Below are 26,733 nucleotides of genomic sequence, written 5' to 3'. Positions count from 1 at the left end.
AGTGGGGATGGGGCCTCTCAGTGTTTGCCGGTGGGATCTGAGGACATGGGTGGAGCTTAAGAGAAGGAAGTAGGCCATCAACATCCCAGGTGGGAGTGGAGGATCCTTGGGCTGAGTTGATGGCGCTTATGTGTGCCTGCTCTGCCCCCAGAGAGGAGCAGGAGAAGCTGAATGTGTGGGTAGCACTGCTGAACCTGGAAAACATGTATGGCTCTCAGGAGTCTTTGACCAAGGTCTTTGAACGGGCTGTGCAGTACAATGAGCCTCTCAAGGTCTTCCTCCACCTGGCTGACATCTACACCAAGTCTGAGAAGTTCCAGGTAAGACGGCCAGATGGCCAGCTGCAGGGAGCCTTGAGCCTCTCAAAAGGGCCCTCCTAGAGGTTCTAGGTCCTATCCTGCCCCGGACTCACTGCCTGATTCCTGGGCCCTAACTTTCTCATCTTCAGGTGAGAGGAGTGGTCTCTTCCCACCTGCAGTTTGGGAAACTGAGGTGAAGGAAGTGATGACTTAAGAAATGGAGGGACAGCAGACCCTGGAGTGTATGACTAGGCCACTGGTGAGGCATTGTCGACAAGGTGGCGTTCTGACCTGCTGTACCCTTCTCCTCCTGTTCCCACCGTATCCCCACATTCTCTTGTAATCCAGGAATAGCCTGAAGGGCGCTGGATGAATAGGAAAACTCCCACCCTTTCCTGCCACTGCACACCTCACCTCTCCTTTGGCATCTAGAGATGGGCCTACATGTGACTTGGCATCAGGGAGCCCAAGTCTTGCTTCTCATGAGTGTTGCAGCCTGTCTTTGTTGTTGTCCCTGTGAAATACCCACTCTTCAGCTTAAACTCTCTTTCCCACAGGAAGCGGGTGAGCTGTACAACCGGATGTTGAAGCGTTTCCGTCAGGAGAAAGCTGTCTGGATCAAGTATGGTGCCTTTCTTTTGCGGAGGAGTCAGGCTGGGGCCAGTCACCGTGTGCTGCAGCGGGCCCTTGAGTGCTTGCCTACCAAGGAGCGTGAGTATTCTCTCCTGGTTCCTGAATATGCTAGGCTCTCTGATATCTGGAAATAGGGATTGGCACCTTCTCTTCCACGGATGGTAACTTCTGAGTTAGGAAAGCCTTATGGAGGGTATGGAGCTGTCTTTTTATATGCTCATGAATACAGTGATATTTCTTACATTTTAAATGCTAAACCCCAAAGATTGGAGGGTCAAAAAGTAATTAGCAGTTATTTTGTTGCCCCTGGAACCCCACACTCTCACCTATCCTGTAATGCCCATTTGTTGTGTATTTGGCTCTAAACCCACCCCACTGTCCTTTTTCCTCTTTGCCCCTCTTGTCATAACCAGGTCTTGACCCAGGAGTGGAATTAGGCTCACTCTGTCCCTGTAGCACATTGTGTTGAGTGGAGGGGTCTGTCAGTTTACTAGTTGTCTTAAGCTCTCTTCTCCCCACAGATGTGGATGTGATTGCCAAGTTTGCCCAGCTGGAATTCCAGCTGGGGGATGCAGAGCGAGCAAAAGCCATTTTTGAAAACACACTGAGCACCTACCCAAAGCGCACAGATGTCTGGTCAGTCTACATTGACATGACCATCAAGCATGGCAGCCAGAAGGAAGTCCGGTAAGAGGGAAAGACAGACTGGGGCTGATTTGGTGGGGGTAGTAATGGAGGTATTGGCCCACTGATAAGTTTTTAGCCCCAATGCAGCTCACAGTTCTCTTGTAGTATAGAAAAACAGCTTTGACATGACTGCAATGGGGCATTCAGTTTTCCAGCCTCAAAAGGCCAGCCTCTGATTCATGTCTGCACCTTTTGGTGGGAAGTGGCCTGGTCCCTGGCTTGGGAGTCAGCAGACTTGGGTTTCCATCACGATGAATACTGTGCCTGATTCATCATGCAAAACTTTCACAGGCAGGATCTCACTTATCCCCCAGCATCCCCACAAGGTAGTGAGGGTAAGAGGTAGGTAGACCAAGGTCTAGAAAGAACAAGTACCTAACTCAGGCCCTTCAAAGTTTTAGATGGACACAATATCCTTATTTTACCTTTATGTGGTGCTGAGGATTGAACCCAGTGCCTCATGCATGCCAGGCGAGCACGCTACCACTTGAGCCACATCCCGAGCCCCTCTTCATGAGTTTTAAGCATTGGTTCTCTCATGGATCTGTGCTTCATTGTGGTCCCTATTCTAGTAGCCTTATCCCCACTCATTGTGAGGCTCGAAGCCAGTAAGTCCTCTAGCATCTCAGTACCTATTCATTTGGAAAATGAAGGTGTGGTGTCACTTCAGTTTATCACAGGAATTCTTTTTTTTTTTTTTAATAATTTTTTTAATATTTATTTTTTAGTTCTAGTTGGACACAATACCTTTTATTTTATTTATTTATTTTTATGTGGTGCTGAGGGCCTCGCACATGCTAGGCAAGCGCTTTACCGCTGAGCCACAATCCCAGCCTAACACAGGAATTCTTTTTTTTTTTTTTTCTTTTTTTTTTTTAGTTTTCGGTGGATACATCTTTGTTTGTATGTGGTGCTGAGGGTCGAACCCTCACGCAAGCCTAGCACGCATGCCAGGCAAGTGTGCTACTGCTTGAGCACATCCCCAGCCCCCTAACACAGGAATTCTTAATGATGATAAAGTCAGAAGTAGGAGTGCTGGACAATAGAGGGCCCAGAGCCTAGTGACCGCTAGCTAGTGGGTGACCACTAGCTAGGAGTCATGACGGGACCACGAGACATTTGCTTCTGTTCTTCCTTATAGAGACATATTTGAGCGTGTCATTCATCTGAGCCTGGCCCCCAAGAGAATGAAGTTCTTCTTCAAGCGCTATCTGGACTATGAAAAGCAACATGGCACTGAGAAGGATGTGCAGGCAGTCAAGGCGAAGGCCCTGGAATACGTGGAGGCCAAGAGCTCAGTGCTGGACGATTAGTGGCTGTCTAGCTCCACTGGACACTCAGCAGTGGGCCAGCACCACTGTCCCCCCACCCTCTTTAGGCACCTGGGCACTTGTAAAGCTGTTGCCTGAGGATTTTATTTAAGTGCAGCTTTTTCTGCAGCATCTTTGGGGTAATCCTGTCAGGATGAAAAAAGAATTGGAGACCTCCCTTTCTTTTTAAAAATGTATATTATTATTATTATTATTAATCCTGTCAGGATGAAAAAAGAATTGGAGGCCTCCCTTCCTTTTTAAAAATGTATATTATTATTATTATTATTATCATCATCATCATCATCATCATCATTTTGCAGGGCTGGAGATCAAACTCAAGTCATTGCACATGCTAGGCAATCAATCACTCACCACATTCTCTGGCCCTTGAGGTTTAATTTCTCTTTACTTGTTCTGCTTTATGATGGATTTGTGTCATCTTTTTTGAAGTTGTTCAGTGATTACAGGCAGCAGTTTGGGGGGCTCCCAGAGAAAACAAGTGTCCGTCCTTCAGGAGAGCTCCCTGGGAACCAAGAGTAGAAAGCCTAACTCCTGTGGATCTCATGGTCAGGATCCTGCTTTGTTCTTGGCAGGCTCTCAGTCCAGCCAGAGGGGTTAGAGTAGTTCCTAGGAAGCAAGCCTTCTGTTAAGTTAAGGCACAATTGCCTCAGGCCAGGTAGTACTTCCTGCCCTTTAGTGGAGGCTGGGACAGGAGGACAAAAGCAGGTCCTAGAAGGGAAAATCAAAGAACCTGGATTGCTGAGGAAAGCCACAAGTGTTGACTTAATGTGCCTGGTAACACTCACCCCCAGGCCCACTGTGGCCAGGTGACCTCACCTCTCCCAAGCTGGTACATCTCAGAGTTCTGGAAGAATAGTGATCCTTACTAGTTGTTGAACCCTTTTCTTTTTGGCTTGGTCTTAAGGGAATTAAAAATTTTCTCTGGCATAGCCTTGAATATCCTGAGAGCTTTTCCCTGGGAAATGACTGAGTTGTATGCCAGGAAGCAGGACAGGAATGAAGGAGAGCATCAAAAGGTTTTAAGAGGTGGTGGAGGTAACCAGGGTGAGGCTGGGAGGGAGTAGAAATTGGGGAGGGCTGGTTCTTGGACATGAGCACTGGGTTTCAGGGGCTACATTTGTCCTGTCAATAACAGGATCTTTTGACTCTTGAAATTTCCAACTGAGCCTCCCTCTGAGAAAGGTCATGTTCTCACTGGTCCAGATCAAATCAGAAAACTGAATCCAGTTGCCAGAAAATTCAGTCCTAGGACCACCCTTGCATGGACACCTGGCCTTCCCAAGCTATTTCCACTTCTGTGCTTCCTTTTAGTCTTGTCCCCTTCACTCCTGTACAGACTGGGATCTGGGCCTCTGTGCATAACTGTGCCCATTCGGTTACACAGATACCAAGTTAGTCCTTTATAGTAAGAAATGATTTATCCAAAATTTAAATACATGAAATCATGCCAGAGGCATACAACAGAAGACAGCTTCCCAACCATGCACCACTGAGCTCAATGTCCCTTTGCAATTAGATACAAAATTAACTGCACAATGTATTATATAAGGAACCTGCAGTGCATTTCTGTCACCTGGCTCTTCTGACTGAAGCTTCAGTTCAGAGTCCCACCTGTCAAAAGAAAACCTATGTCATGGTTAATTGAAGTCAATTAACCATGGTCTGGAAAAGAGGTTTTTCCACAAAGCTATGACCCAAGTAGGCTAATGGCAACAGGAGAGGCTTCAGGCCTAACAGCTTTCCTGTCAGAGCAGACTGCATTATCCACAGGATCCTTGTGTCCTCTTCCCTGACCTGTTTGGTCAGGAATCTGTGATTTTAAAAAAATTCCCTTCTGGTGCTGATGTGAACAGGCAGTGGGGGGGTGGGGTTCACTTTGGAACCAAGTGGTACCATTTGCAAAGAGCGAGTCGGGCAGGCTCTTAGGAGGCTAGCAGGGCCATCTCCACGTTGTCGGGGGCTGTGCCATTGCCAGCTAGACCCTGGGCCCACTTGTGCAGGCGACTGTAGAGCGGGAGACCCTGGTTCTCACGGTACAGATAGACACCTGTGATGGCGTTCCACTGTGGCCGTGGCTGTGTGCCTTGCACTTGGAATTTGGCAATCATCTCTTCATCATCTTTGTTGAGTGCCACAAAGCCAAAGAAACGGCGCACGTTGTTGGCTGCGAGCACCCTGGAGTGCACCTCTGCAGTGCGCTGGAACAGCTGGTCTTCGTTGGTACGGTACTGTGCCCAGTAGGCCTCCTGGCGGTAGCTGAGTGGTGAGCAGTAATGCTTGAGGCACTTGGTCAGGAACACCAGGATGGCCACCACGCCGATGAGCAGCCACCCAAAGAGCTGGCCAAAGAACGGGCAAGGGTCAGGAGGGGTAGGGAGCTGTCTTGTGTCACTACCCACCCCAAGAATAGTGGAAGGAACAGATTCTGCTTCTGTGGGGAGGTAGGAAATGCAGGCCTGTTCTTTCCGTTACTTCCTTTAACTTGTGCACCTTCCCTGTTCTTAAGCTATGCTTCTTGCATGTTCTGCTACCACTTCAAGCCCAAAGGTACCCCTCCATCATTTCACCCATCAAAACCCAGCTCAGCAGTTGGGAGTGTAGCTCGGTGGTAAGAGCATTTTGCTTAGCATGTGTGAGGCCCTAGGTTTGAATGCCAAGCGTGTGTACACACACACACAACCAACTCAACTACCAGGCTTAGTCAGATGCTATCTCCAGGAAATTTTCAAAGGCCCCTCTAGGAGTGATCTTGCCTTCCTGAATCCTTCATGGCCTGGTTCACCTTGGATCACTAACTGCCTTGATTTGAGATCACCCATGTGCTGGTCATGAATGCTCGGGTATAAACCTGTCCAAGATTATGTTGGCAAGGACCATCAAGGCCAATTGTACAGAGATCTGTGGGCATTTGATCAGCATCATTTTTTTTTAATATTTATTTTTCAATTTTCAGCAGATACAACATCTTTGTTGGTATGTGGTGCTGGGGATCGAACCCAGGCCGCAAGCATGCCAGGCGAGCGCGCTACCACTTGAGCCACATCCCCAGCTCCCATTTTTTTTTTCTTTGTTGATGTCTCTGTCTACTTAGGTTTCTTACATTTCTGAGAGAAGACCTTTTCAGGAAGGTCTTCTTGTGCTCCTTCCTGTCACCCTCACCCTCTGCTTCTCACTCTCCTGACCAACCTCTTCTCCTTCAAAATGCAGCAAAAGCTGGCCAGGATGGGGCAGTAACTGCTTCTTCCTGACTTAATGCCCTGTCCTGCCCCAGGAGACCCCTTGTATCAGCCACACATGAGGCTGATCCAAGTGCTGAGCCTCAGCCTTTCTGGGACAGGAATGGGATCATCTCAGCCAACCACACTACGTTATCAGTTCACAGCCCACAGCAAATGCTTCTGAGGTGGATTACAGGCCCATGCTCACCCTGGCTAAGATAAACGGCCTATACATGATCAAAGCTCAGTCTGAACTAGAAGAATGTTCCTTCATTGTTTAAAACTGGGATTGAGGGGCTGGGGTTGTAGCTCAGTGGTAGAGTGCTTGTCTTGCACGCGCAGGACCCTGGGTTTGATCCTCGGCACCACGTAAAAAATAAATGAGTGAAATGTATTGTGAATAAATATTAAAAAACAATATTTTTGGGTATAGCTCAGTGGTAGAGTGTGCTTAGTGTGGGTGATGCCGTGGTTTCAACCCCAGCACCAAAACCAAAACCAAACCTCTCTTAAATTGGGGCTGAAATTGACTTGTCCCACCAAACACTAATGCACAGTTTGTTAACCAACTCTGATGCCTAATGCCAACAATCTATTGCTTTCTTGGAAACCTTAACCCCTGAGTATTGACCTCCCCCCCCCCCCCCCCCCCCGCCATTCAGCACCTCCTCTCCACCTAGGGAGGAAGGAAGAGCCGCTTCTTGCACAGCTCCTTACCTGGGACTCATACTTGAGCCTGCGGCTGACCTCCTCCCGGAAGCCTGACAGGTTGGCAGGGCCCTCCCCACAAGGAAACCTAGCCAGGATCTCGGTGGCATGGCCTAGTGGGAAGCCCTCTTCCTCAGCTGTGAGTGAGGAGGGGTCCACAAACTCACTGAGAGCACAGACATAGGCCTCTCCTCGCAGCAGAGAGATGACAGACCAGGTGACAGGGGCCACAGCTGCACGGCCAACGATGGAACTTAGAAGGAGAAAGTTGGGAGCAGCTGAGCAGTTCTTGGTCCTCCGATACTGGCACTCGGCAACTAGGTTCCAGGTGTGGTTGTTGAGGATGACACCGATGAGGAAGAGTGCCAGGGCGGGCACTCCGATGGCTGTCAGCCCATACAAGTAGTTCCGGGCTGGTGAGCAGGGACAGTGGAAGGCCACCACAGAGAATAGCTCCTGGCTGCCCACTGTGCCCAGTGCTACCAGCCCATTGAAAATCATCACATCCTTGCTCTTGAAGAAGAGTGACAGGAAGCGAAAGTTCTCTGCAATCAGGGCTGCCATGGTGACTGGTTGGCTGGAGACGGAGTGGAGCAGAGGAGGCAGAAGGGAAAAGGACTGATGGTTCCAGGTGGGACTAGGAAGGCGTGCAGGCTTGAGGACACCTGGAGGCAGGGCATGGTTGTACCATTTTATTGGCTACAGTAGCTGGTGTGGTGCTTCCTGCAGGACAGGAGATAGCTGATAAACATTTGCCTATGAACATGGTGGGTATGTGGGGTCTATTGACAAAGGAGGAACCCGATCCTGTGGAACTGATGGTGGCCATTATGCTGAGTCCTTGCCATATGTCAGGTGCTCTCCATCCCCACAATTCCTCATTGAGCTCTTCTATGGAAGGGGAGGCTTCCTGAAGGTGAACCACTGGTCAGGGTTACACGTGACAGCTGAGATTCAAGGTCTATCTGGCTGTTTTTTTGTTTTGTTTTGTTTTTTGCCACCACCACCTCCAGGATAGGGGTTAGGAATGGCCCTGTAGTGGTAGGGGATGTGGGATGCTTTCCTTCTGGGATTTCTGGATGCTAATGTCCCAGACTGAGTGACCTTGGACATTGAGAGAGTGTCAAATCTGTAGTGGTTGTCTTGGCTGGGCTGTTATTCCTTTATTTTCTCTAACTCCTGCGACTTTGCTTGTGATCCCTGCCCTATGCAGCAGCCTCCCGGCAGCCTGGCTCCACCAAGTCCTGGGCCTGGGCCCTGCCCCACTTGCCAGCAGGAGGAAGCCTCCTTGAGGCAAGGCTGTATCTTGCCCACCACCCCTTCCGGAGGCTGCTCTATTTGCTCTGGGCTGCAGCAGTGCTGGCAACCTGCCAGGGAGTGGGCCTGGCCTCAGGCTCCTGCAAAGTTTTCGGACCGCGCCACCCACAGGCCCTGAGAGACAAGCCAGGGTGTGGCCCAAATCCTCCCCTTCAGGAGGATGAAAAACAAAACTCCCCAGGCTAGAGGAAGCCAGGGAGTGGAGGGAGGGGTGCACAGCAAGCAGAGGTGGTTCTTTGGGTAGTCATCACTACATCTCTGCCTGTCCCCACCTCTGCCAAGTCTGCCAGATGGGCCCAGGCAGGGCCATATGGCCATGTGGGCTCCAGGAAGAAGAGGAGAAATCTGACTCCACAACTCAGAACCAGGGGCTCCCATCTAACTGCTTGGGAAAAGGACTTTGTCTTATTGCAGGGGATACATGAGCTAATGGCAGTCCCGTCTCCCTCTTGCCTTTTGATTTCTAGGCACCTTATTAGCTTCCTGCGGGGCCCAGAGTCCATAAACCCACCCCAATTTGGGTATAAGAAGTCTGGACAGAGTGGGTGATGAGTAGAGGGTGAATCAGGCTATCTTCTGAGACCACTGTGCTGGGGACAGCCTATTTCCAGTGGAAGTGGGACCTCCTCCAACCATCAGTGAAGATAGGAGACAGGCAGCTATGGTGGTTGGGCAGGGGACCGCTCCCTGGGACAAAACCTAGGCCACCTGAGAGGAGCCCTGCCATGCTCCTCTGACACCTGGCACACCCAGGGAGGGGCTCCTCCTTACCTGGGGCTGGCTGCAGGCACTGGTGGCCTTGGCCTCCTGACAGCTGGACTCAGAGTATGGTGCAGGCGTGGGAGACGGCAGTCCGGTCGCACCCTAAGTGCCTCCGAAGGCGCCCAGGGCTCCCTTCTGCTTTGCTTCTGCACGGGAGCTAAAAGTTTGAGACCAGAGGGCTTGGGGCTGGCATCTGCAGACAGACTTAACTCCAGGCGTCTACAGGCAGATCTCAAGCACCTACAGACAAATTTAACTCCAGAAAAGAGAGAAGGAAACAGTGGGATGGAACTCGCGCATCAGCGAATGGAAAAAACTTCCCCGGCCAGAAGAGGAGGGTTGGGCGGGCGGCGGAGGGCGGCGCGAGCGGAGAGGAAGTGGAGGCGCCTGTTGAGCTGCTGCTGCCCCGACTAGCGCTGCTCAGCAGCGCTGCTCGCCGCTCTTGGTGGCTGGCACTCCACCTCCGGCCTCGAGCCTACCTGGTGCTCCACACAGGGCGCGGTGGGGGTAGCTGGGGAGGGTCTCAGCAGGGGACAGGCAGCAGCTCTGGCCTGGATCTGCCCCCATTCCAGTTTCAAAAGCACCCCTTGCTTGATCCCACCTCTCCACCCCCACCCCAGCACGCAGGCAGAAACTACTAGAAGGAGCCCCTGTTCAGTTCCTGAGATCGTGGGAGAGTGCCATCAGACAAGGTGGTCTCTCCGAGGACACAAAATGCCAGGCAAGCCCCACCCCAGTCTGGCCCTTCCCCTGAGCTGTTTGCCCCTGACTGAACAAACCATCCTCCATGTGGCTCTTCCCTCCATAGTTCAGCTAAGTCCCAGAACTACTTCCCATCTCTGGAAGGCTCATAGTTGAATTCAGGAGTCTAGGGTCTTCTGAGGCCCAAGGGGCACAGCCTGGCTGGTAGGTGGAAATTAGGAGGCAGATTTCTGAAGGAGTTTCCCAGCCTGCCCCAGAAGTGGTCCTATCTGTGGGAGTGTGCAAGCTGAGGCTGAAGAGTCACGGGTCAGGAATGCTGAAGAAGAGAGTTCTAAGGACAGGCCACATGGCCCCTGCCAGCTCTGCAGGGCTGTGTTTCCCTGATGGTGGAACTGCTGAGGGATGAGGAAACCTTGCCCGGCTTGTCCACACGCAGGAATGAAGGGGAGAGACCATTTTGGTGTGTTTGCTTGTATGCTTGTTTCAGACCCTATGGCCTCAAATCCTTCCCTAAGAGCTATTTCCTTTTATCCTCACCACAGGCCTAAGAAGCAGGTCTTTTAACAACCCCTGCATGGAGCACACTGCAGCTCCAAGGGCCTAGGTGACTTGCCACAGCTCCTGTAGCTCTGGTGTTTCCACCCGGGTCTGCTGACGCAAAGCTTTACTCTTTCATTCAGGTTTGTCTCTCTCAGTATCCCTGGGCTTCCTGTTCTTACTGGTTGCCCCCACCCACCAACACATGCTTGACTGTGCTCATCTGATCCCCTCTTCCCTGGACCTGGGTCAGGTCCCAACTCCTCCCAGCCCACTTCTGTCTGCAGGGACCTGCCCTCCTTACAAATAAAGAGGGAGACTGGGTCTCAGAAGTGTAAACAGAGAACAAGGAAGGATGGAAATCATGACTGGAAGCAAAGTGATTTCTGAGATGGGTGGGACTCAGGTCTGAAAGATAAGAAACCTATCTGAACCCCTGTTTCTTCCTCCTAAACAAAGACTGAAGTTGTTTATTCCTATGTCTCTTGTCCCTCTTTTGGGAGAGGAAGAGAGACGCCCTCAGATTTAGAAATGAACAAACCCATAAACCACCATGTCCTCAGTGACTACCATGTGCCATGTGCTTTTTGACTTTTAAAAATTTATTTGTTTATTTTTACTTATTTTGGGAACTCACTGAGTTGCTTAGGGCCTCACTGAGTTGCTGAGGCTTTGAACTTGCCATCCTCCTGTCTCAGCCTCCCAAGCCACTGGGATCACAGGTGTGCGCCACCGTGCCTGGCTGCCATGTGCTTTTATATACAACCATCTCGAGTTAAGGGCCCTTGTCCCCATTGTACAATTGAGGAAACCAAGGCACCTGGCCCAGAACACAGTTTGTAAGTAGTAGAGCACAGCATCGACCCAGTTCTGCCCTGCTCTGCAGTGTGAGCTATTTCCACTTAGGCAGCTCCTCTCCCTCCTCATCCCACCTCAGGGCAGAACTTCTTAGTGCTTTAGAGCCCCCTTGAGAAAATGGGAGGCTTCCCCTTCTGTTTCTAACAGGAGACATCTTCTGGGGATGGTGTGATTTCCCCCTGAGATCTGGGCATGAGGCAGGTGTTAGTGTGGTTCCAAGCACCCCTCCACGGGGAGTGTTTCATGCTTGGTGCTAGTTAACATGGAGTTCACCTCCATATTTGTCTAGTGACCTCCGTAGTGACCACAAACCCTGGCATCTCCTTCCTGGACTTAACTCTCAGCATATTGTCTTATCACCTGCCACCTTGGCCCACTCACCCAGAAGATTCTGGCCAATATCACAAGAGGGCTGGATGTCCTCCTGGTTCCCGAGTCCTGAGCTCCTCAAAAGTCATAGACGACAGAGGATGCAGGGGCAGACCAGCCTGTGAGGCCAGAGAGGAGGTAGTGAGCCACCATGAAAGAAGCAGCTTTAGAAGTGGCCTGGGAAGGCGGTCAGGGGCTAGCCATCTGTCTCCCCAAGTCAGTTCTGAACACTTCTGAACTAATACTGCTTATGGGCCCACTGCCCCAGGGCAGTGTCAAATCTGGAGGAAAGAGTCCCCCTTCTAGCTCCATAATTCCTTTCCTACAAGGACAAGTGAGTGCCTGGACATGTGGGCCTATTCCTGAGGCCTGCTGTGCAGCACCTAAAGCCTTCATTTCTCTATCTTGTTTGAGGGTCTGAGAGCTGTGTTTCCTAAGCCAGCCACAGCTCACACTTTGCTGAAGTAGGTGGCCACCTCCTTGCGTGGAGGCCGAGGCCCGCCCCCAGCCCAGCCATTGCCCATCAGAGGCTCCTGGCCCAGCCGCAGTGGTGGTTTGCATTTGTGCCAACTGGTCAGCAGCCTGTTGATGGCACCTTGGTCGGTGATGCCACGCAGCTTTTCCCTCTCTTCCTCAGTACCCTCGGTGGGGCTGTGGGAGGCGGATGGAGAGGTAGCTGTGGCCAGTGGCCTGTGAGCATGACCCAGCTCCAGGTCATGGTTCATGGCTTCGAAGAACTGCTGGATGCAGACCTTGGCGAAGGCCTTGGCGTGCTCTGTGCACGTCTCATCAAAGAGCTTGCGCTCGATGTCGATGTAGTGGGACCAGTACTTGCTCTTGAGGAAAGCAGCCTGTGTGAAGCAGGGCCTCACGGAGCGCACCACAAACGCCAGCAGTGTAGTCAGCAGCACGAAGGACCAGCCCAGTGCCTGCGGGGAGAGGGAAGCGTTAGGCCTCCTGCCTCCAAACCTGTACAAACCCCCAAAGCACTCTCTGGGGCCTTTAGTGAGGAGAGCAGGAACTGGACAAGTGACTTCACTTCACCTCTTGGCCTCCTCTGTTTCCTCAACTGCAAAATAGGCATGGGTATACCCACCTCTTGGGAATGAGAGCTTGTGTGAGGCATCTGCTGTGTTGGCTGGGTCCTTGTGCACAGGGGTAAACTCCAAACCCTGGAGTGAGTCGGCCTGGTTTGAATCTTGTCTGCACTGCTCAGTAGCTGACTAAGAGTGACGCAACCTGACTACTCTGTGGCTAGTGACAGCACCTATCTCATAGTTCCCATGAGGACTAAAAGAGATAATAGACTTAATAGCGCCTGGTGCATACATAGTACCCACTAACTTTTAGCCACCGCCATTCCAATAGGCCCTCAGGACCATGTCTCTTCCTTCGGGAAAGCTTCTTCACCTCCCCAGGCCATAGTGGCCCTTCCTCCTCAGAGTTCTGTGCCTCTCCTTTAGCTCCTGCTACTGACACCTGCACCGGGTGAGCCTCTTCTCCACGTGGGTGGAGCTGAGGCCTCAGGGCTCCCAGAGAAGCCCTGGACAAGCTCTCAAACTCGGCTGAAAAACTGGACCCTTGTCTCTAGCTCTGCTCTGTCAGTACTGGGAGGGCGCTGAAGGCCCCACCTGGGCCCCCAGCTGCACACAGCAGCATTGGACGGGTCAGAACGGGGATGAGGGGCAAATGCATATACCTATCCCAGGGGGCCAGGCCAGGAGCTGCAGAGCATGTGGTTGGTCTAGGGGTGAGGGGGCGGGGGGGGGGGCCCTCAGGCTGCTCAATGAACAAGTGTGTGCCCAGAGGGGCTGGATCTTCAGATGTTTCAAATGAACTTGGAAATGTGATTTTTATCTAAAAAATTCTGAGTTTTAGAGGAAGCCAATTAATTCTAAAGGTGACTTTAGAGTTAAAATTCTGAAGGCCAAATGAAATGTGTCTGTAGGCCAGGCAGCCATGGCCTCTGGAGGCCCTTTCAGCTTGTGATGTGGTAATTTAAGGGTCAGGTAAAGGAACAGCTACTTAGACCCTAAGGCCTGGAGTGGTGGGACAAGTGCCCACAGGAGTGGAGACACTGGTCTGTCTGGGAGAGAAACAGAGCTCGCTTTGGGTACTCACATTGGGAGACTCACAGGTGGCATCTGGGTGGTGAGGGAGGCCTCATAGGAGAAGGGTCCCAGCTGCAGAGGGGAGCCCGGGGGTTTGCACTCACCAGAGCAGAGTGTGCATATTTCTCCAGGCCTTCCAGGGCAGGCCCAGCCTCCTGCCCCTCTCCTTGACTGACCATTAAAGGGCTAACAGAGTGGTCCTTTAATTCGTATCCCAACTGTGGATCTCCCTTACCCACGTGCTCCCTTCCAAGACACCCAGACCCTCAGCTCCCACTCTCTGAGCAGGGAGGAGCCAGATAGGGGCATTTGCCAGGGAAATATACTCAAATGGCCCAGCCACCCACCAGCTCTCCAAGGCCCAGGCTGGAAGAGAAAATGATGCAAATTCCCTCAGCTTCTAAGCTCAGAGCTCAGGATGGAGCAGATGGGGTCAGCTGAGCTACTGGGTCCTCTTTAGGGACCTCAGGACAGAGGACAAATCTGCTACACTGAGAGAGCCATAGCACTTTCTCCAGGTGGCCCCAGTCTCAGAGAAAGTTCATTGGCTCTGCTTTCAGTCTCGACTGGGGAAATGTCCCCCCTCTCCCACTCCATCTGGAGGGAACCCCATTTTGAGAGTTGGGGAAACAGGGCCTTCTAAGAGGGACCCTGGTCTGTGAGCAGACCTGGCCCCCTCACCTGGGAGATGCAGCGCAGGTAGCGCACGGCCACCTCACGGGCCAGCAGCCAGTCGCCATCATAGATCTCAGGGCAGGGCACCCGAGCCAGCAGGCGGGCGAGCTCGGGAGCAGACAGGCCAGGTGTCAGGCTGCCATTGCCCAGGGCAGCCACGGGCACAGCAGTGCAGAAGGCACAGAGGAAGCACTTGCCATCGAGCAGTGTGACGGCCACCCAGACGACAGGTGCAATGAGGGCTCGCTGGGCCATGGAGCAGAACATGTAGCGCAGCACAGCAGGGTCCTTGGCCCTGCGGCCAGGAGGTCGCTTCCACTCTTCAGCCAGCATGGACACATTGTTGTTCAGGACCAGGCCGAGCAGGAAGAGCACCAGGGGAGGTGCCAGCAGGATGCCTGCACTGTAGGCTGCGTTGTAGCCTGGCAGGCAGGGACAGTTGAAGTCGAAGGCTGAATACATCTGGGCGCTGGCCAGCGCCATGATGCCACAGATGCCATTCATGAAGGACTCCTGGTTGGACTGCAGGAACTGAAAGATCATCCGGAACTTGTCCATCGTGTCCCCCACAGGGCCCTGCGGCCTCTCCCCACCTCACTGTTGCCTCCAAAAAGGCTCCTGCAGCCCTCCCTGACCACCTGGCACCCACCTCATGACTCAGCCCTCCCAGCTGGGACCGGCAGAGCTCAGGGCAGAGGCTGAGGTCACTGTCACTTTGAGGAACCTTCTGGTCAGGTGCTGGCCAAGAGGGCGCAGCTTGGCCAATCCTGTGGGTTCAACCAGCGTTGTGCCCCTCCCTTCCCCACCCCTCCCTGACTCCTGTCTCTCCCCAGCTGCCTCCGGTGCTAGGAAGCCACAAGGGCCTCCTCACCTGATGGGGACAGCTCTCTGTGAGTGTGGGAGGGTGGGGAAGGGGAGGGCACAGGCTGGGAAGACAGTGTGTCCAGCAGGGTGGAGTCTGAGGGAGTCCCTGGTGCTGCAGAGGCCTCCAGGCTCCTGGGAAGCATGTCACCCTCCCTCTGCATGTCTTTCCTCCACACTGCATCAGGATCCCAGGGCCACCTCCATCAGACACACAATGATGGTCTGCCGATGTGGGGGTGGCAGTGGTGGGGTGACTGCAGCGGGGGTCAGGGAGATGGGAAGGGTTGGGAGGTGATGTTGGTCACCATGAGGATGGCAGTGGTGGTGGTGGACATGGTGTAATTGTGGGCATGGCATGGAGTAAAATGTCCTGGATTTGAAGTCGGAGGACCTGTAGTGGACAGGCTGCCTGGGCAGGGAACTTCGGTGTGCAGGTACCTTCGTGTCAGACCTGCCTGTGCCTCTGTGTGCGCTGCATGTGGGTTGCGGATGGCGAATCCTTTCCTGCCTCCACCTCCTAGCTCTATGTCCCCAGATAAAAAAGTTAAGGGGTTGGTGGGGGTGCTTCCTGCCTGGAGCCTGCGCCTCCAGAGTGTCTGCAGGACGAGGGCCTCCTCCCTGTACTCATCAAAGGGGAGGGGCTTGATGGGCTCCCTTTGATGTCCACAGCTCTCCCAGAAGGGCAGGTCAGATCTGGCTCCAACTGGATGGTTCCTGTCTGGGGCAAGGGGTGGGGGTGGGGGTGAGGCAGAACCCAGACAGGGTGTCTCCACACGGGGCCCACAGATCTGTGCCTCCCCATGTTTGTGCTCAGGCATGAGCTTGCTGTGGCTCGAGTCTGCGCCTGTAGGCGTGCATGGAACCTCATTAGGGGGCTTTGTATCTGTAAAGCTGACAAAAACAGCCTAACTCAGGACCAGGGATGTTCTTGGCATATGTGATAGAAAAGAATTTCAGCACAAGGAAAGGCATAGATGGAGGTTTATTTAGGAAGGTAGATCTACATTTAAGGGGGAATGTGGGCTGTCTGGAGAGTACCTTGGGCCAGGGGTCCCTCATGTATAGAAGGGCTGTATCAGGGGATGAACTGGAGGTGGATCCAGGGTGGAGCTGCACAATTTCACACCGATGTTTCCTGCACTTGTGTATCTTCCTCATTTTACAGGGGCATGGGCCAAGATTTACAACTGTGCTTTCTGTATCTCGACCGCTGATGGGTATTTCCTTTAAGATTCAGTATTTCTCTCTCTTTATCCTGAATCTCGAACTCAGAGAAACCCTGTGGGATAGGCACTGTCCCATTTTACAGAGGTGGGGACTGAGGCTCAGAAAAGGTAAGTTATTAGCTAAAGGTTACCCAGCTTGTAGGTGGGGAGGTGGGATAGGAGCCCAGGCTAGCCCTCTCACAGAGTTAGAGTGAGGGTTGAAGAGAGGTCAGGGCAGTGGGGTTTTGGCTTTTCTCTTCTGGCTGTATCAAGGCCCCCTGTTCTACTAATCCAGGTGGAAATGCTGGTCTCACAAAGGGGATACAGATAGGGAAAATGTTGCTCTGGGACAACTGGAGCCCTTAGGCTGGTGGCCCCTAGAGGACCCTTGTCAGCGGCTCACCTGGGACACCCCTTGGTGGGGATGAGGATGAAGGAGATCAAGCAAAGGAGGCAACCATTGATGTGCACTGGCCCATTGCAGGCATGGCCAGCAAAGGGTCCAAGCTGCAGCTGGGGCCTGGCACTCAGCCCCAGGAGTGGTGGGTGGGGATGGGATGGGCCTGGGATAGCTCCGGAAACCAGGAGGGGTGGCCCTAGGTAGCTGTCTAGAATCTCTATCGTGCCTACCTTTGTTGGACATGGCTCCCTGTAGCAATGTCCCTGTTTAATGGTATCCAAGGTGCCTACTTTACCCTCATATTTATGCCCTGCAAATTCTAACTGCAATTTTATTTTAAAATCTTTGACATAAGGGCTGGTGGTGTAGCTCAGTGGTAAAATACTTGCCTAGGATGTGCAAGGACTTGGGTTCAATTCCCAGTACTATTAAGAAAGAAAGAAAGAAAAGTCTGATATTGCTGGTTGTGGGGGTGCACGCCTGTAATCCCAGTGATTCAGGAAGCTGAAGCAAGAGGATTGCAAGTCTGAGACCAACCTCAGCAACATAGTGAGACCCTAAGGACTTAGCAAGACCCTGTCTCAAAATAAAACATAATGGGCTGGGGTTGTGGCTCAGCGGTAGAGCGCTCACCTAGCACATGCCAGGCCCTGGGTTCTATCCTCAGCACCACATAAAAAAATAAATAAAATAAAGGTATTGTGTCTAACTACAACTAAAAAATAAATATTAAAAAAAAACATAAAAAAGGACTGGGGATGTGGTTTATTGGGTAAGTGACCCTGGGTTCAATCCCCAGTTACCCCTTCCCCAAAAAGTCTGATATTGAAAAATGTGCTCACACTGGCCAGGTGGTGAATGTCTGTAATTCCAGGAGGCTGAGGTAGGAGGATCACAAGTTCAAAGTCAGCCTGAGCAACTTAGCAAGAATCTACCTCTAAATAAAATATAAAACAGGATGGGGATGGCTCCATGGTTGAGTGCCCCAATACCCACCCCCCACCCACACACAAAGTTCCAAGCGTGGTGGTGCACACCTGTAATCCCAGTGGCTCAGGAGGCTGAGGCAGGAGGATTGTGAGTTCAAAGCCAGTCTCAGCAAAAGGGAGGCGCTAAGCAACTCAGTGAGACCCTGTCTCTAAATAAAATACAAAATAGGACTGGGGATGTGGCTCAGTAGTCGTGTGTCCCTGAGTTCAATCCTTGGTAACCCCTCCCCCCCAGACTGTGCTTACTGAAGCAACCTCAAGTTTTTTGTTTTGAGAAGTTTAAAAAATTTAATTTGGATATTTTATGGAAACTCAGCATTTAACACATTTCCTAATACTTTGTTTATTTATTTTTATGATAATTATATAAGATGATCATTTTGTTTTGTTTTTCATCAGGTTCTATGTGGATGTCTCCAAATCCCCTGTTTATCCTAGTGTCATAAACCGATGTCATCATGGGAGGACCCAGGAGGTGAGGAGTGTTAGGAACAGGCGTTTCTTCTGAAGGGCGGATGGGCGGGGCAGGTTGAGGGGTCGGGGTGGGAAGGAGGAGGCTGTGGCCTTATGAGCACCAGCTGAGGCCAGAGAGCTGGTTGTTGTCCATGGCACAGAAGGGACACAGGCTGCCTGGGACGCTATGGGTTGAACATTACAAGTCAGAATCCTAACCCTCAACATGATGGTATTAGGTGGTGGGGTTTGGGGGGGGGTAGTTAGGTCATGAGGGTGGTGCTCTCATGGAGGGATTAGTGTCATTATAAAGAGACTCTCTTACCTTTTAACAGCTGGGGACACAGTGACAAAGTGGCCTTCTATGACTGGGAAGGAGGCCTTCACCAGAACCCAACCCTGCTGACATCCTGGTCTTAGACTTTCAGCCTCTGAACTATGAGAAATAAACGTGTGTGGTTTGAGGCAATTCTGTGTTATCTTGTTACAGCGTCCTGGACACCTCATCTTCACTTGTGCTGTCCCTCACTGTCCACAGAGTCTGACTCAAGGCCCTGCCTGCTCACTTGTTGTCCCTTAGTGAAAACTGCATCCCAGAGTGGTTGAGAGCAACCTAACTGGTGACCCAGGATCAAATTTTAACCGTGCCCCATAGTAGCCAGGGACTTTTGGGCAAGTATTTAAGTATTTAATCTGTGGGGGCCTCAGCCTTCTCATCTGTGAAATGGGGAGAATGATAGACCACCTCTTAGGAGGTTGTGACGGTGCTGTAGGAGGATGCAGGCCCAACACAGTGCCAGGCCCAGCATGGGCTCCCTGCAGACGATGGTTACAACATTATGGCAGTAAGAACACACCTGAGCCTCAGCAGTGTCTTCGAAAGTTTGTATTAGGTCATGCAAAGGGGGCCCCTGGGGAGAGTGCCTGCCTGTGCCTTTAGGAAAATGCCTGATTTGCATAGGAGAGTCACCCAGCAACTGGTGGAGCAGCCAGAGTAGGGGGCAGTGGAGGAGGCAGGAGCCCATGGCGGATGCAGCTGCAGGGGCACTCAGGTGTCGTCAGGCTGTGTTTTCAGAGGACCAAGGTCTATTTTTGGTCCTGGGGATTGAGCCCAGGACCTTGCGCAGGCTAAGCAGTGCTCTACCTTCGAGCTCCGCCCCAGCCCCGGTATGTGGTCTTCACCTCAAGAGGACACAGGCTGCTCACCTAAGTCCCTGACCTGCTGCAGTCATCCCAGCACTGGGTTTACATTTGGCCTAAGGCTGGCGGAGACCCAGTTAGGGCCCTATTGGGAAAGTGAGGCTGGGAGGAAACAATCCATTGTTCTCCTGAGCTGCTGACTCCAGTGGTCCTCAAGGTCCCCAAGAGATTGTGCCCTAGGTGCAGCGGTGGTGACTGGGGATCACATCTGTTCCCTCCAGGGTTTCCTGGCAGCAACTTCCACATAAGCTACTGTACCCACTTCCTCGCCCCAGGCCCTGCCTCTGGGGATACCAAGTGTCTTGAGGGTGGCACCATGAGATGGGGGCCATCTGCCACCTGGGACCCCAAGTGACTCTGCAGAGCAAATCCCTCCCCCATCCTCCTCTCCTAAGATTTTGCTTGAGTTAGACATTAAGTTCGTCATGTTAAGCCATTAACATTCTTGCTTTACTTTTACTGCATTCTATCTATCTATCTATCTATCTATCTATCTATCTATCTATCTATCTATCTAATTATCTATTATCTATCTAGTTTTGAAAAACTGGGGGTGAAACCTAGGGACACTCTATCACGGAGGGACTACATCCACAGTTCTTTTTATGTTTTATTTTGAGACAGGGTCTTGCTAAGTTGCTGAGGCTGGCCTCGGACGGGCCCTCCTTCTGCCTTAGTTGCCCGAGTTCCTGGGGTTACAGGCGTGTGCCACTGCATTTTATTTTTATATCTCAAATCCAGCCTGAATAACATAGAGTCTTTTATTTTCTTTCAATTGATTAATTAATTAATTTATTTTGGCATTTGGAATTGAGCCCAGGGGTGCTTTAGCACTGAATTACATTCCCAGTCCTTTTTATTCTTATTTTTATTTATTTATTAAATATATTTTTTAGTTATACATGGACACGATATCTTGATTTTTGTTTACTTATTTTTATGTGGTGCTAAGGATCAAACCCAGTGCTTCACATGTGTGAGGCAAGCGCTCTGCCACTGAGCCACAACCCCAGCCCTTTATTTTTTATTTTGAGACAGAATCTTGTTAAGTTGCTGAGATTGGCCTTGAACTCCTGGTCCTCCTGCCTCAGCCTCTGGAGTTGCTGGGATCACAGACATGGGTCATTGCCCAGGCTGGTACAGTGTCTGTGTTACATTTTAAGCAGGACACGCAGAGTCGGTTCTACCTCCTAAATCTCTGTAACTTACCACATCCCTCCATCTCCATTCTCATCCAAGCTCTTCAGCGCTCACCTGCCTTTTACAGTTCACACTGGGCCCCAATTAAGCCACTCTGAGGCTATGGCCAGAGTGATATTTTAAAAGCAAATGTCTGATTGATCTATGGCTTCATTCCCCGCAGTAGTGAAGTCCAAAATCCTTCACACAGCCTACGAAATGCCACTCTCCCCCCAGGGTCTACACTTCAGCTCACCAGCTTCCTTTCTATTCCCCACACAGGAAAAACCCCTTCCTATCTCAGGGCCTTTGCACCTGCTTTGCATGTTCCTGGAATGCTTATTTTCCTATTCTTCATTGCAAAATTCTTGTTCATCTTTAAGTTCTCAGATTAAGGCTCCCCACTTTAGGGAGGTCTTCTAGTCTCCTTAGCTTAAGTTAGTCTGCTGATAGAGGCTTTCATAATGTCCCTTCAAGCACAGGTTACAATCTTAATTACTTAGGGAGTGTGTTTATTGACAATCTGGGGCTCAGATATGGCTAAAGGTCCACATCTGTCCTATTCATTACTCTACTCTCGAAGCTTAAGTATTCTGGGTGCATAAAGAGCTCAATTAATAAGTGCTGGGTTCATTTAAGTAAGTGAATGAAATGAGCCTTGGCCCAAGATGAAGTCCCGGGGAGACACAAACAGGAGACAGTACCTGCCTTTCTCTCCAGGTTTCCCTCCAGTCTGTGAGGAGAGTGAGGAGGGCTAAAGGCGGTGGACGTTCAAAGCTCACTGCCAAGGCAGCCCAGCGTCACCTCTGCTCTCCCCATCTGCCATCCATTTCCCACTGGTCTTCTCTAGACTTTCAGGGATACGCTCCCCATTCCTCAGTCCTCCAGCCTCCCCCCGGCAGAGCCTCTCAAGCACAGGCAAGGAGAAGAAATTTCATTTGGTCTCAAGGGGTTGGGTAGAGCTGGGCCCTCATCAGAGAACTCCTTAATTTTTCTATGGGACCCTGGGAAGTGGAAGCATGCTGGGGTGGACACGATTCCTCGGCTCCCATCTGGTCTTTTGATCCTACAACCTCCCCTTAAAGTCACTCCTGTATCAGTATCACAAATTGAGGCAGGATCCAAACTCCCTACCCTTCCATTATAATCATGGGTGGGGCAGGTGCCCAGGGATTTATATGAATCCCACAGAACCACTCATCTGCTTGGCCTGGACCCATCCCTGGGTGAGCAATTCCCTGACCTGGGCACTTGCCAATAATCAAGGACTTTTTCCCTCAGTCCTTCCCTCCTGAGCCTCCCAGAAGTGCTGGATTCGAGTTCATTCCTGTGGCATTTTGAAATTCAGCTGCCTCTGCACTCTCTGCCTCTGGATGCTCTTTCTTTCTCTGGCTTCCCCCTCTTCTTCCTCCAAAACTCATCCTCATCTCACTCAAGACTTTCTCACCAAGGGCCCTATCTTTACCTGAAGCTTTAAGCATCCTCTTCACATGGTGAATCCCAGCTATCACCCCTTTTCCTGCAGGACAAAGTCAAAGTCTAGAACGGAACCCTGAAGGCTCCTCCCACCCTCCCCTCCTCCTGCAGACCTGGTAGACCAGAAGGCTGCAGCTGCTCAGTTGCGCAAGGAGGGGATTTGTATAGCCAAAGCCCAAGCTTCTAGCACATTTCTGCCCTGCGACACTGTGTCTCCGAGGGAGACTCGATGTATAGGATGAAGTCAGTGGTAGGGAGCAGTTGGGCGGGGGGTATGGGGTGGACTGTAATCCAAAATTGGTTGAGGCTTGGAAAATGAGCTTGGGTTCCCAAGACAGTGGCTTTCCTGAGGAAGGAGGATCTTTAGGAGCCAGGTGAGAGCCTGCTACCTGTGTCCCTTACTCTCTGGTGGGGTGGCATCCATGCCCCAGGCCTCTTGCTTTTATATACAATGTGGAAAAGAGGTTGGGGCTTGGAAACCACATCATCTAAGGACTGAAGAAGGTGGGCAATGCTTTCAAAGGATGTCAGAGAAGAGAATCCTGAAAATGTGTTGCTGAAACCTGGTTCCTGGCCTCGGTTGCTGTAGCCACTGTTGGGGTCACAGCCCTTTGCTGCAGGAGGGCCTCTTCACAGCTGGGGGTGCCCTTCAGTGTTAGCGGCTGGTCTCAGCCCTGGGGACCTGGTTCCTAGGCAGCGTGAGAGGGACCTGTGTGGGGATGGTGCTGCAGCCCTCCACAGCAGAAATGCCCGCTTACCTTTGCAGCAGACCCCAGTCGCCTGCCAGTATCTGTTCGGGTTCTTGTGAATTTTAAGAACAAAACCCACAGACAATGGAGAATGAGATGAAAGAGTAGGATTTTTTTGCAAATGAGAAGAAAAGAAATAGAGCTCTCACCAGGCGAGAGGGAACCCTATAGGAGATTGCCATTCAGGTGTGCTAGTCTGGAGGTTAATATGGCTGCCAGGTAGGTGCATTGATCACTATGTATGTTTATCAGGTATTGGAAAAATACCAAGGCTATTGGTTTGGCCTGTGACCTTCTGGTCGCTAGTGCCCTTTTTTTTTTTTTTTTTTTCCTTTTGGTACCAGGGATAAAACTCAGGGCTCTTGACCACTGAGCCACATCCCCAGCCCTATTTTATATTTTATTTAGAGACAGGGTCTCACTGAGTTGCTTAGTGTTTTGTTTTTTGCTGAGGCTGGCTTTGAACTCGCGATCCTCCTATCTCAGCCTCTAGAGCCACTGGGATTACAGGTGCGTGCGCCACCATGCCTGGTGGTCGTGCCCTTTTTAGCCCTTGAGTCTGAAGCCTTCACTCAGTGCATCCCACTTCCCTTATCCAGCAGCTCCAGGACACGAGAGTTGGCTGGTATGTTTGGAATTTTTTCCAGGTTAATTTCATGGAGTGACGTTTACATTTAGAGCAGTCTTTATTGCACTTAACTGCTGCCTATTTTACTGTCTGTCTATCCTGACTATGGGCTGAACTCTTCAGTCCTCTGGCCAAGGCCCTCTACTTTTGCCAGGATGGACTGTCACCTTATTTGATTGTGTGTTCACGGCCCTGTCTCTATCTCTCTGTCCAGAAGCTCCAGTAAGACAGGAACATGTCTGTCTTGCTCTCTGGGTCTCTAAACATTCAATAAATGTCTGCTGAATGAGAAAATGCAATTGGCCCAGCCCTTCACCAGACTCTTAGCCTTGGTTCTTGCTGTTCCCTCCCTTGGGCTTCCTCTGCACTCTCTCCTCTTTTCTCTTTTCATATGTCAAAAACTTCCCCATCCTTCAAGACCATTCAATGGCACCTCCACTGCGGAGCCTGCCTTGGTCCCCTAGCTTGGAACTTTACTTCTCCCTGCAAAATCAAAGGCACATGGCTCCTCCATTATATTGCACTGTTCATTCTGGATTACCCCTTTTTCTGCACCATCCCTGTTCACCAAATTGACAATGAGCTTCTTGGGGATAGTGACTCTTGTACACTAAGAGGTGAAAATTTCAAGCAAGACAGGAAACAGGACACAAAATGTAATAAAAGTATAGCAAAGTATACCAGAGGAGAAAGGAAAGAAGTCCTAAAAGGAGAGGGTGATCTCCTTTGTTCCCTAGGTTTATGGGGGGTCTTAGAGAAGTTTCTAGAAAGTCTCATCCAGGTACCATCTCTTAATTCAATTTTTTTTTTTTGTACCAGAGATTGAATCCAGGGGCACTTAACCACTGAATCACAACCCCAGCCCCTTTTTATTTTTTATGTAGAGACAGTGTCTTGTTCAGAGCCTCACTAAGTTGATGAGTCTGGCTTTAAACAAGCAATCCTCCTGCCTCAGCCTCCCAAGCAGCTGGGATTACAGGCCCACCTCTTTTTTTTTTTTTTTCTTAATACAAAGTTTTAAAAATTTTTTTTAGTTGTAGAGGAGCACAATGCCTTTATATTTTATTTATTTTTATGTGGTACTGAGGATCGAACCCAGTGCTTCACACATGATAGGCCAGCACTCTACCACTGAGCCACAACCCCAGCCCCCACCTCTTAACTTTTGATTGACAGTAGGACTGCATCAGATTATAAAATCCCTACTGTACATGGTCTTACCACAGGTACTCAAGTGAAACTCATGGTGGGGGAGGGGGAAATTTTGCTATGATAATAAGATTAAAATGAGATGTTAAATATCTAAATGTAACTCTTGGTCATCTTGGCCCAGGCTGACTAATTCTAACTGGAACTTGTTTTTTTTTTTTTTTTTTTTTTTTGATTTTGCTTTTATAGATTTTATGGTAGTGTTGTAGGGACAAACGAGGCAAGGCACCAAAGATAGCAGGAAACAGTTTTATTTGGCTGCAGCCAGGCTCAGAGGGCACAGCTTTTGCTGTGATCAGTCAATCCCCTGAACCCCGAGCTCAGGTAGTTTCAGAATTTTATACCCAGCATTAAGGGGAGGGGCTCAGAAGTTCACAGTCTGCAGAAGTTCACATAAAAGCAGCTTTTTCTTTACTGTTCTGGGCAAGAAAACCCTTCAAGGACAACACCTGAGAAGGGGAGAGCTTCTTCTCCCCTTTCTTTCCTCCCCCTGCCAGCTGTTACCATGGAGCCCAAGTGGTAACTTCTCTTATCTTACAAATGTAGACATCTCTGTGAAGCCCAGCTCAAGGCCAGAGGCCTTGTTTACACATTTTTACAAACTAGTATACTGGATATGTTTGTGGGTAACTAGTAAGGGGTGTCCAGCACACCTGGAGTGCTGGTTTCTTCCCGGCCAATGGCCAAGTAAAACAGGGCAACATGAAAATAGGAAGTTTATCTACATTGAACTCTTTTGCAGAGACTCTTTTGCTGACAGTCCTAAAATCAGCTATGGTGAAGATTTCTGGAGAAGCCTGGTTATGACTTTTCTGTGGAGAAAGGGGGTGTCTCTTCAGTAGGTCTGCTTTGCTTTTAATTATCCTATTCTCCTGGGCGTTGGAATTTTTGTTCTGCATAAAGTTCACAAAAGTCCCCTCTTCAGGGTGATTTGTGTAGGTTTTTTTTTATACTTTTATTTTATTTCTTTATCTTTATGTGGAGCCCAGGACCGAACCCAGTGCCTCATGCATGCTATGCAAGTATTCTACCACTGAGCCCCAGCCCCAGCTCCTGATCTGTGTTCTTATAGCAGAGAGAAGTTTTAAATTTTTGGCTAACAGGTTTTTTGGTCAAGGAATGCAGTGTCCTATTGACTTAAATCAGAGCAGAGCCAGAATGGCTTTGGGTAAACTGCTTTTTGAAAGAAAGCACGTGGGCTGGGATATATATATATATATATACACACACACACATCTACATACACATACATACATACATATATGTACATATATATATATATATTTTTTTTTTAAATAAAAGAAAGTATGTAGGGGCCAGAACATAGGCTGTAATGTCACCTACCTACTGGTCAGGATGCCACCTCTCATCCCCACCCTCTTCTTCAATTGCTGTAGCAATTTGCCTAAATCATGCCCTACCCTAGTGCCATTTCAGACATTTGCATGGCCTGACCACATCAGGAGGTGGTGGGAGCTGCGCTGCAGAGATTTTCTGTTCTCACAAGATCCCTTGGCAAGAGCCCAGGAGAGCAGAGATGGCCAGGACGGAGGGAGCTGGGCTCCAGGGGACATTTCCAGGGGCCTCTGTACTGTCCAGGGTACCCTAAGGAAGTATAAAAGCCTTGAGTGAACCCAGCTCTGCACGTGTTTAGCAATCATCTGTTCTGGCAAAGGCAGGTGTGTGTTTGTGTGTGTGTGTGTGTGTGTGTGTGTGTGTGTGTGTGTGTGTGTTGGATGAATCATCAGGGAGGGGCAGAGGAGGCCCTGGGTTTCTGAAAGACTAGATCTTCCCCTAACTCTTCCTGTTAAGTTTCTGGAGAGTGAGTGACAGTTTTCCCTGCAGATCTGACACTGGTGTTTCAGGGACTTTTGGTCCTGAGATAGATCCCACACCCATACCTGGCTCTGGACATTGCTGGCCAGGGGCCAACCTCTCAGTGAGGGCAGCATGGAAAGCCCTGGAAGGGGTAATATATAGGACTGTGTTGAGCTCAGGGGTCAGGCTGAGGGTTAGGGAGGTGGAGGTGAGTGGGAATGTGAGGGGGGCAGTTCCTGCCAGGTGAAGGGGAAGAGAGGGCTAGACTGAGGAAAGGTCCCAGCATTGGTTGGCTGGAAACAGAACTGTAGAAGCTGGGAAAGTAGTAGCTACACACAACAACCCCCTTGACA

The 26,733-nt window shown here is 50.6% G+C and overlaps 3 protein-coding genes across 5 annotated transcripts in view; 1 reads left to right on the top strand and 2 right to left on the bottom strand.

Annotated features, from left to right (window-relative positions):
• Positions 1 to 3,882, top strand: part of Pdcd11 (programmed cell death 11) — a 45,223-nt gene extending 41,341 nt beyond the window's left edge. For both annotated transcript variants that reach the window (XM_021731831.3, XM_013362095.4), the window contains exons 33-36: positions 152 to 320; positions 857 to 1,010; positions 1,454 to 1,619; positions 2,761 to 3,882. In XM_021731831.3, the coding sequence (XP_021587506.1) occupies positions 152 to 320; positions 857 to 1,010; positions 1,454 to 1,619; positions 2,761 to 2,932 (661 nt within the window). In that variant the 3' untranslated portion in view covers positions 2,933 to 3,882. The remainder of the gene's footprint in view (positions 1 to 151; positions 321 to 856; positions 1,011 to 1,453; positions 1,620 to 2,760) is intronic.
• Positions 3,883 to 4,352: 470 nt separating this feature from the next.
• Calhm2 (calcium homeostasis modulator family member 2) lies at positions 4,353 to 9,907 on the bottom strand. 2 transcript variants are annotated; one of them, XM_013362096.4, is made up of 3 exons: positions 8,968 to 9,907; positions 6,889 to 7,544; positions 4,353 to 5,292 (listed from the first exon to the last, which is right to left on the bottom strand). In XM_013362096.4, exons 2-3 carry the CDS (start codon positions 7,441 to 7,443, stop codon positions 4,876 to 4,878), a joined length of 972 nt encoding a protein of 323 aa, XP_013217550.1. In that variant the 5' UTR covers positions 7,444 to 7,544; positions 8,968 to 9,907; the 3' UTR covers positions 4,353 to 4,875. The 2 variants fall into 2 exon arrangements, with proteins under 2 accessions (XP_013217550.1, XP_005333659.1); XM_005333602.5 differs by having other exon boundaries at positions 6,889 to 7,602; positions 8,968 to 9,906.
• Positions 9,908 to 11,841: 1,934 nt separating this feature from the next.
• Calhm1 (calcium homeostasis modulator 1) lies at positions 11,842 to 14,768 on the bottom strand. The gene is made up of 2 exons (XM_005333601.2): positions 14,217 to 14,768; positions 11,842 to 12,353 (listed from the first exon to the last, which is right to left on the bottom strand). The coding sequence occupies exons 1-2, from the start codon at positions 14,766 to 14,768 to the stop codon at positions 11,874 to 11,876; spliced, it is 1,032 nt and encodes a 343-aa protein (XP_005333658.1). The 3' UTR covers positions 11,842 to 11,873.
• Positions 14,769 to 26,733: the final 11,965 nt, after the last annotated feature.

The sequence above is a fragment of the Ictidomys tridecemlineatus genome, chromosome 1 (assembly GCF_052094955.1).
Source record: "Ictidomys tridecemlineatus isolate mIctTri1 chromosome 1, mIctTri1.hap1, whole genome shotgun sequence".
Classification (NCBI taxonomy): Eukaryota; Metazoa; Chordata; class Mammalia; order Rodentia; family Sciuridae; genus Ictidomys; species Ictidomys tridecemlineatus.
Note: the sequence above shows the minus strand (reverse complement) of the source record. Positions and strands in the feature narration are given on the sequence as shown.

Bases quoted from the DNA above. Each gene is read 5' to 3' on its own strand.
- Calhm2 (XM_013362096.4), bottom strand. From the start codon at position 7,443: ATGGCAGCCCTGATTGCAGAGAACTTTCGCTTCCTGTCACTCTTCTTC. The intron at 5,293-6,888 runs GTAAGGAGCTGT...TTCTTTGGCCAG, and splicing joins GGCTCAAGTATGAGTCCCAG to CTCTTTGGGTGGCTGCTCAT.
- Calhm1 (XM_005333601.2), bottom strand. From the start codon at position 14,768: ATGGACAAGTTCCGGATGATCTTTCAGTTCCTGCAGTCCAACCAGGAG. The intron at 12,354-14,216 runs GTGAGGGGGCCA...CTCTCCCCGCAG, and splicing joins ACCTGCGCTGCATCTCCCAG to GCACTGGGCTGGTCCTTCGT.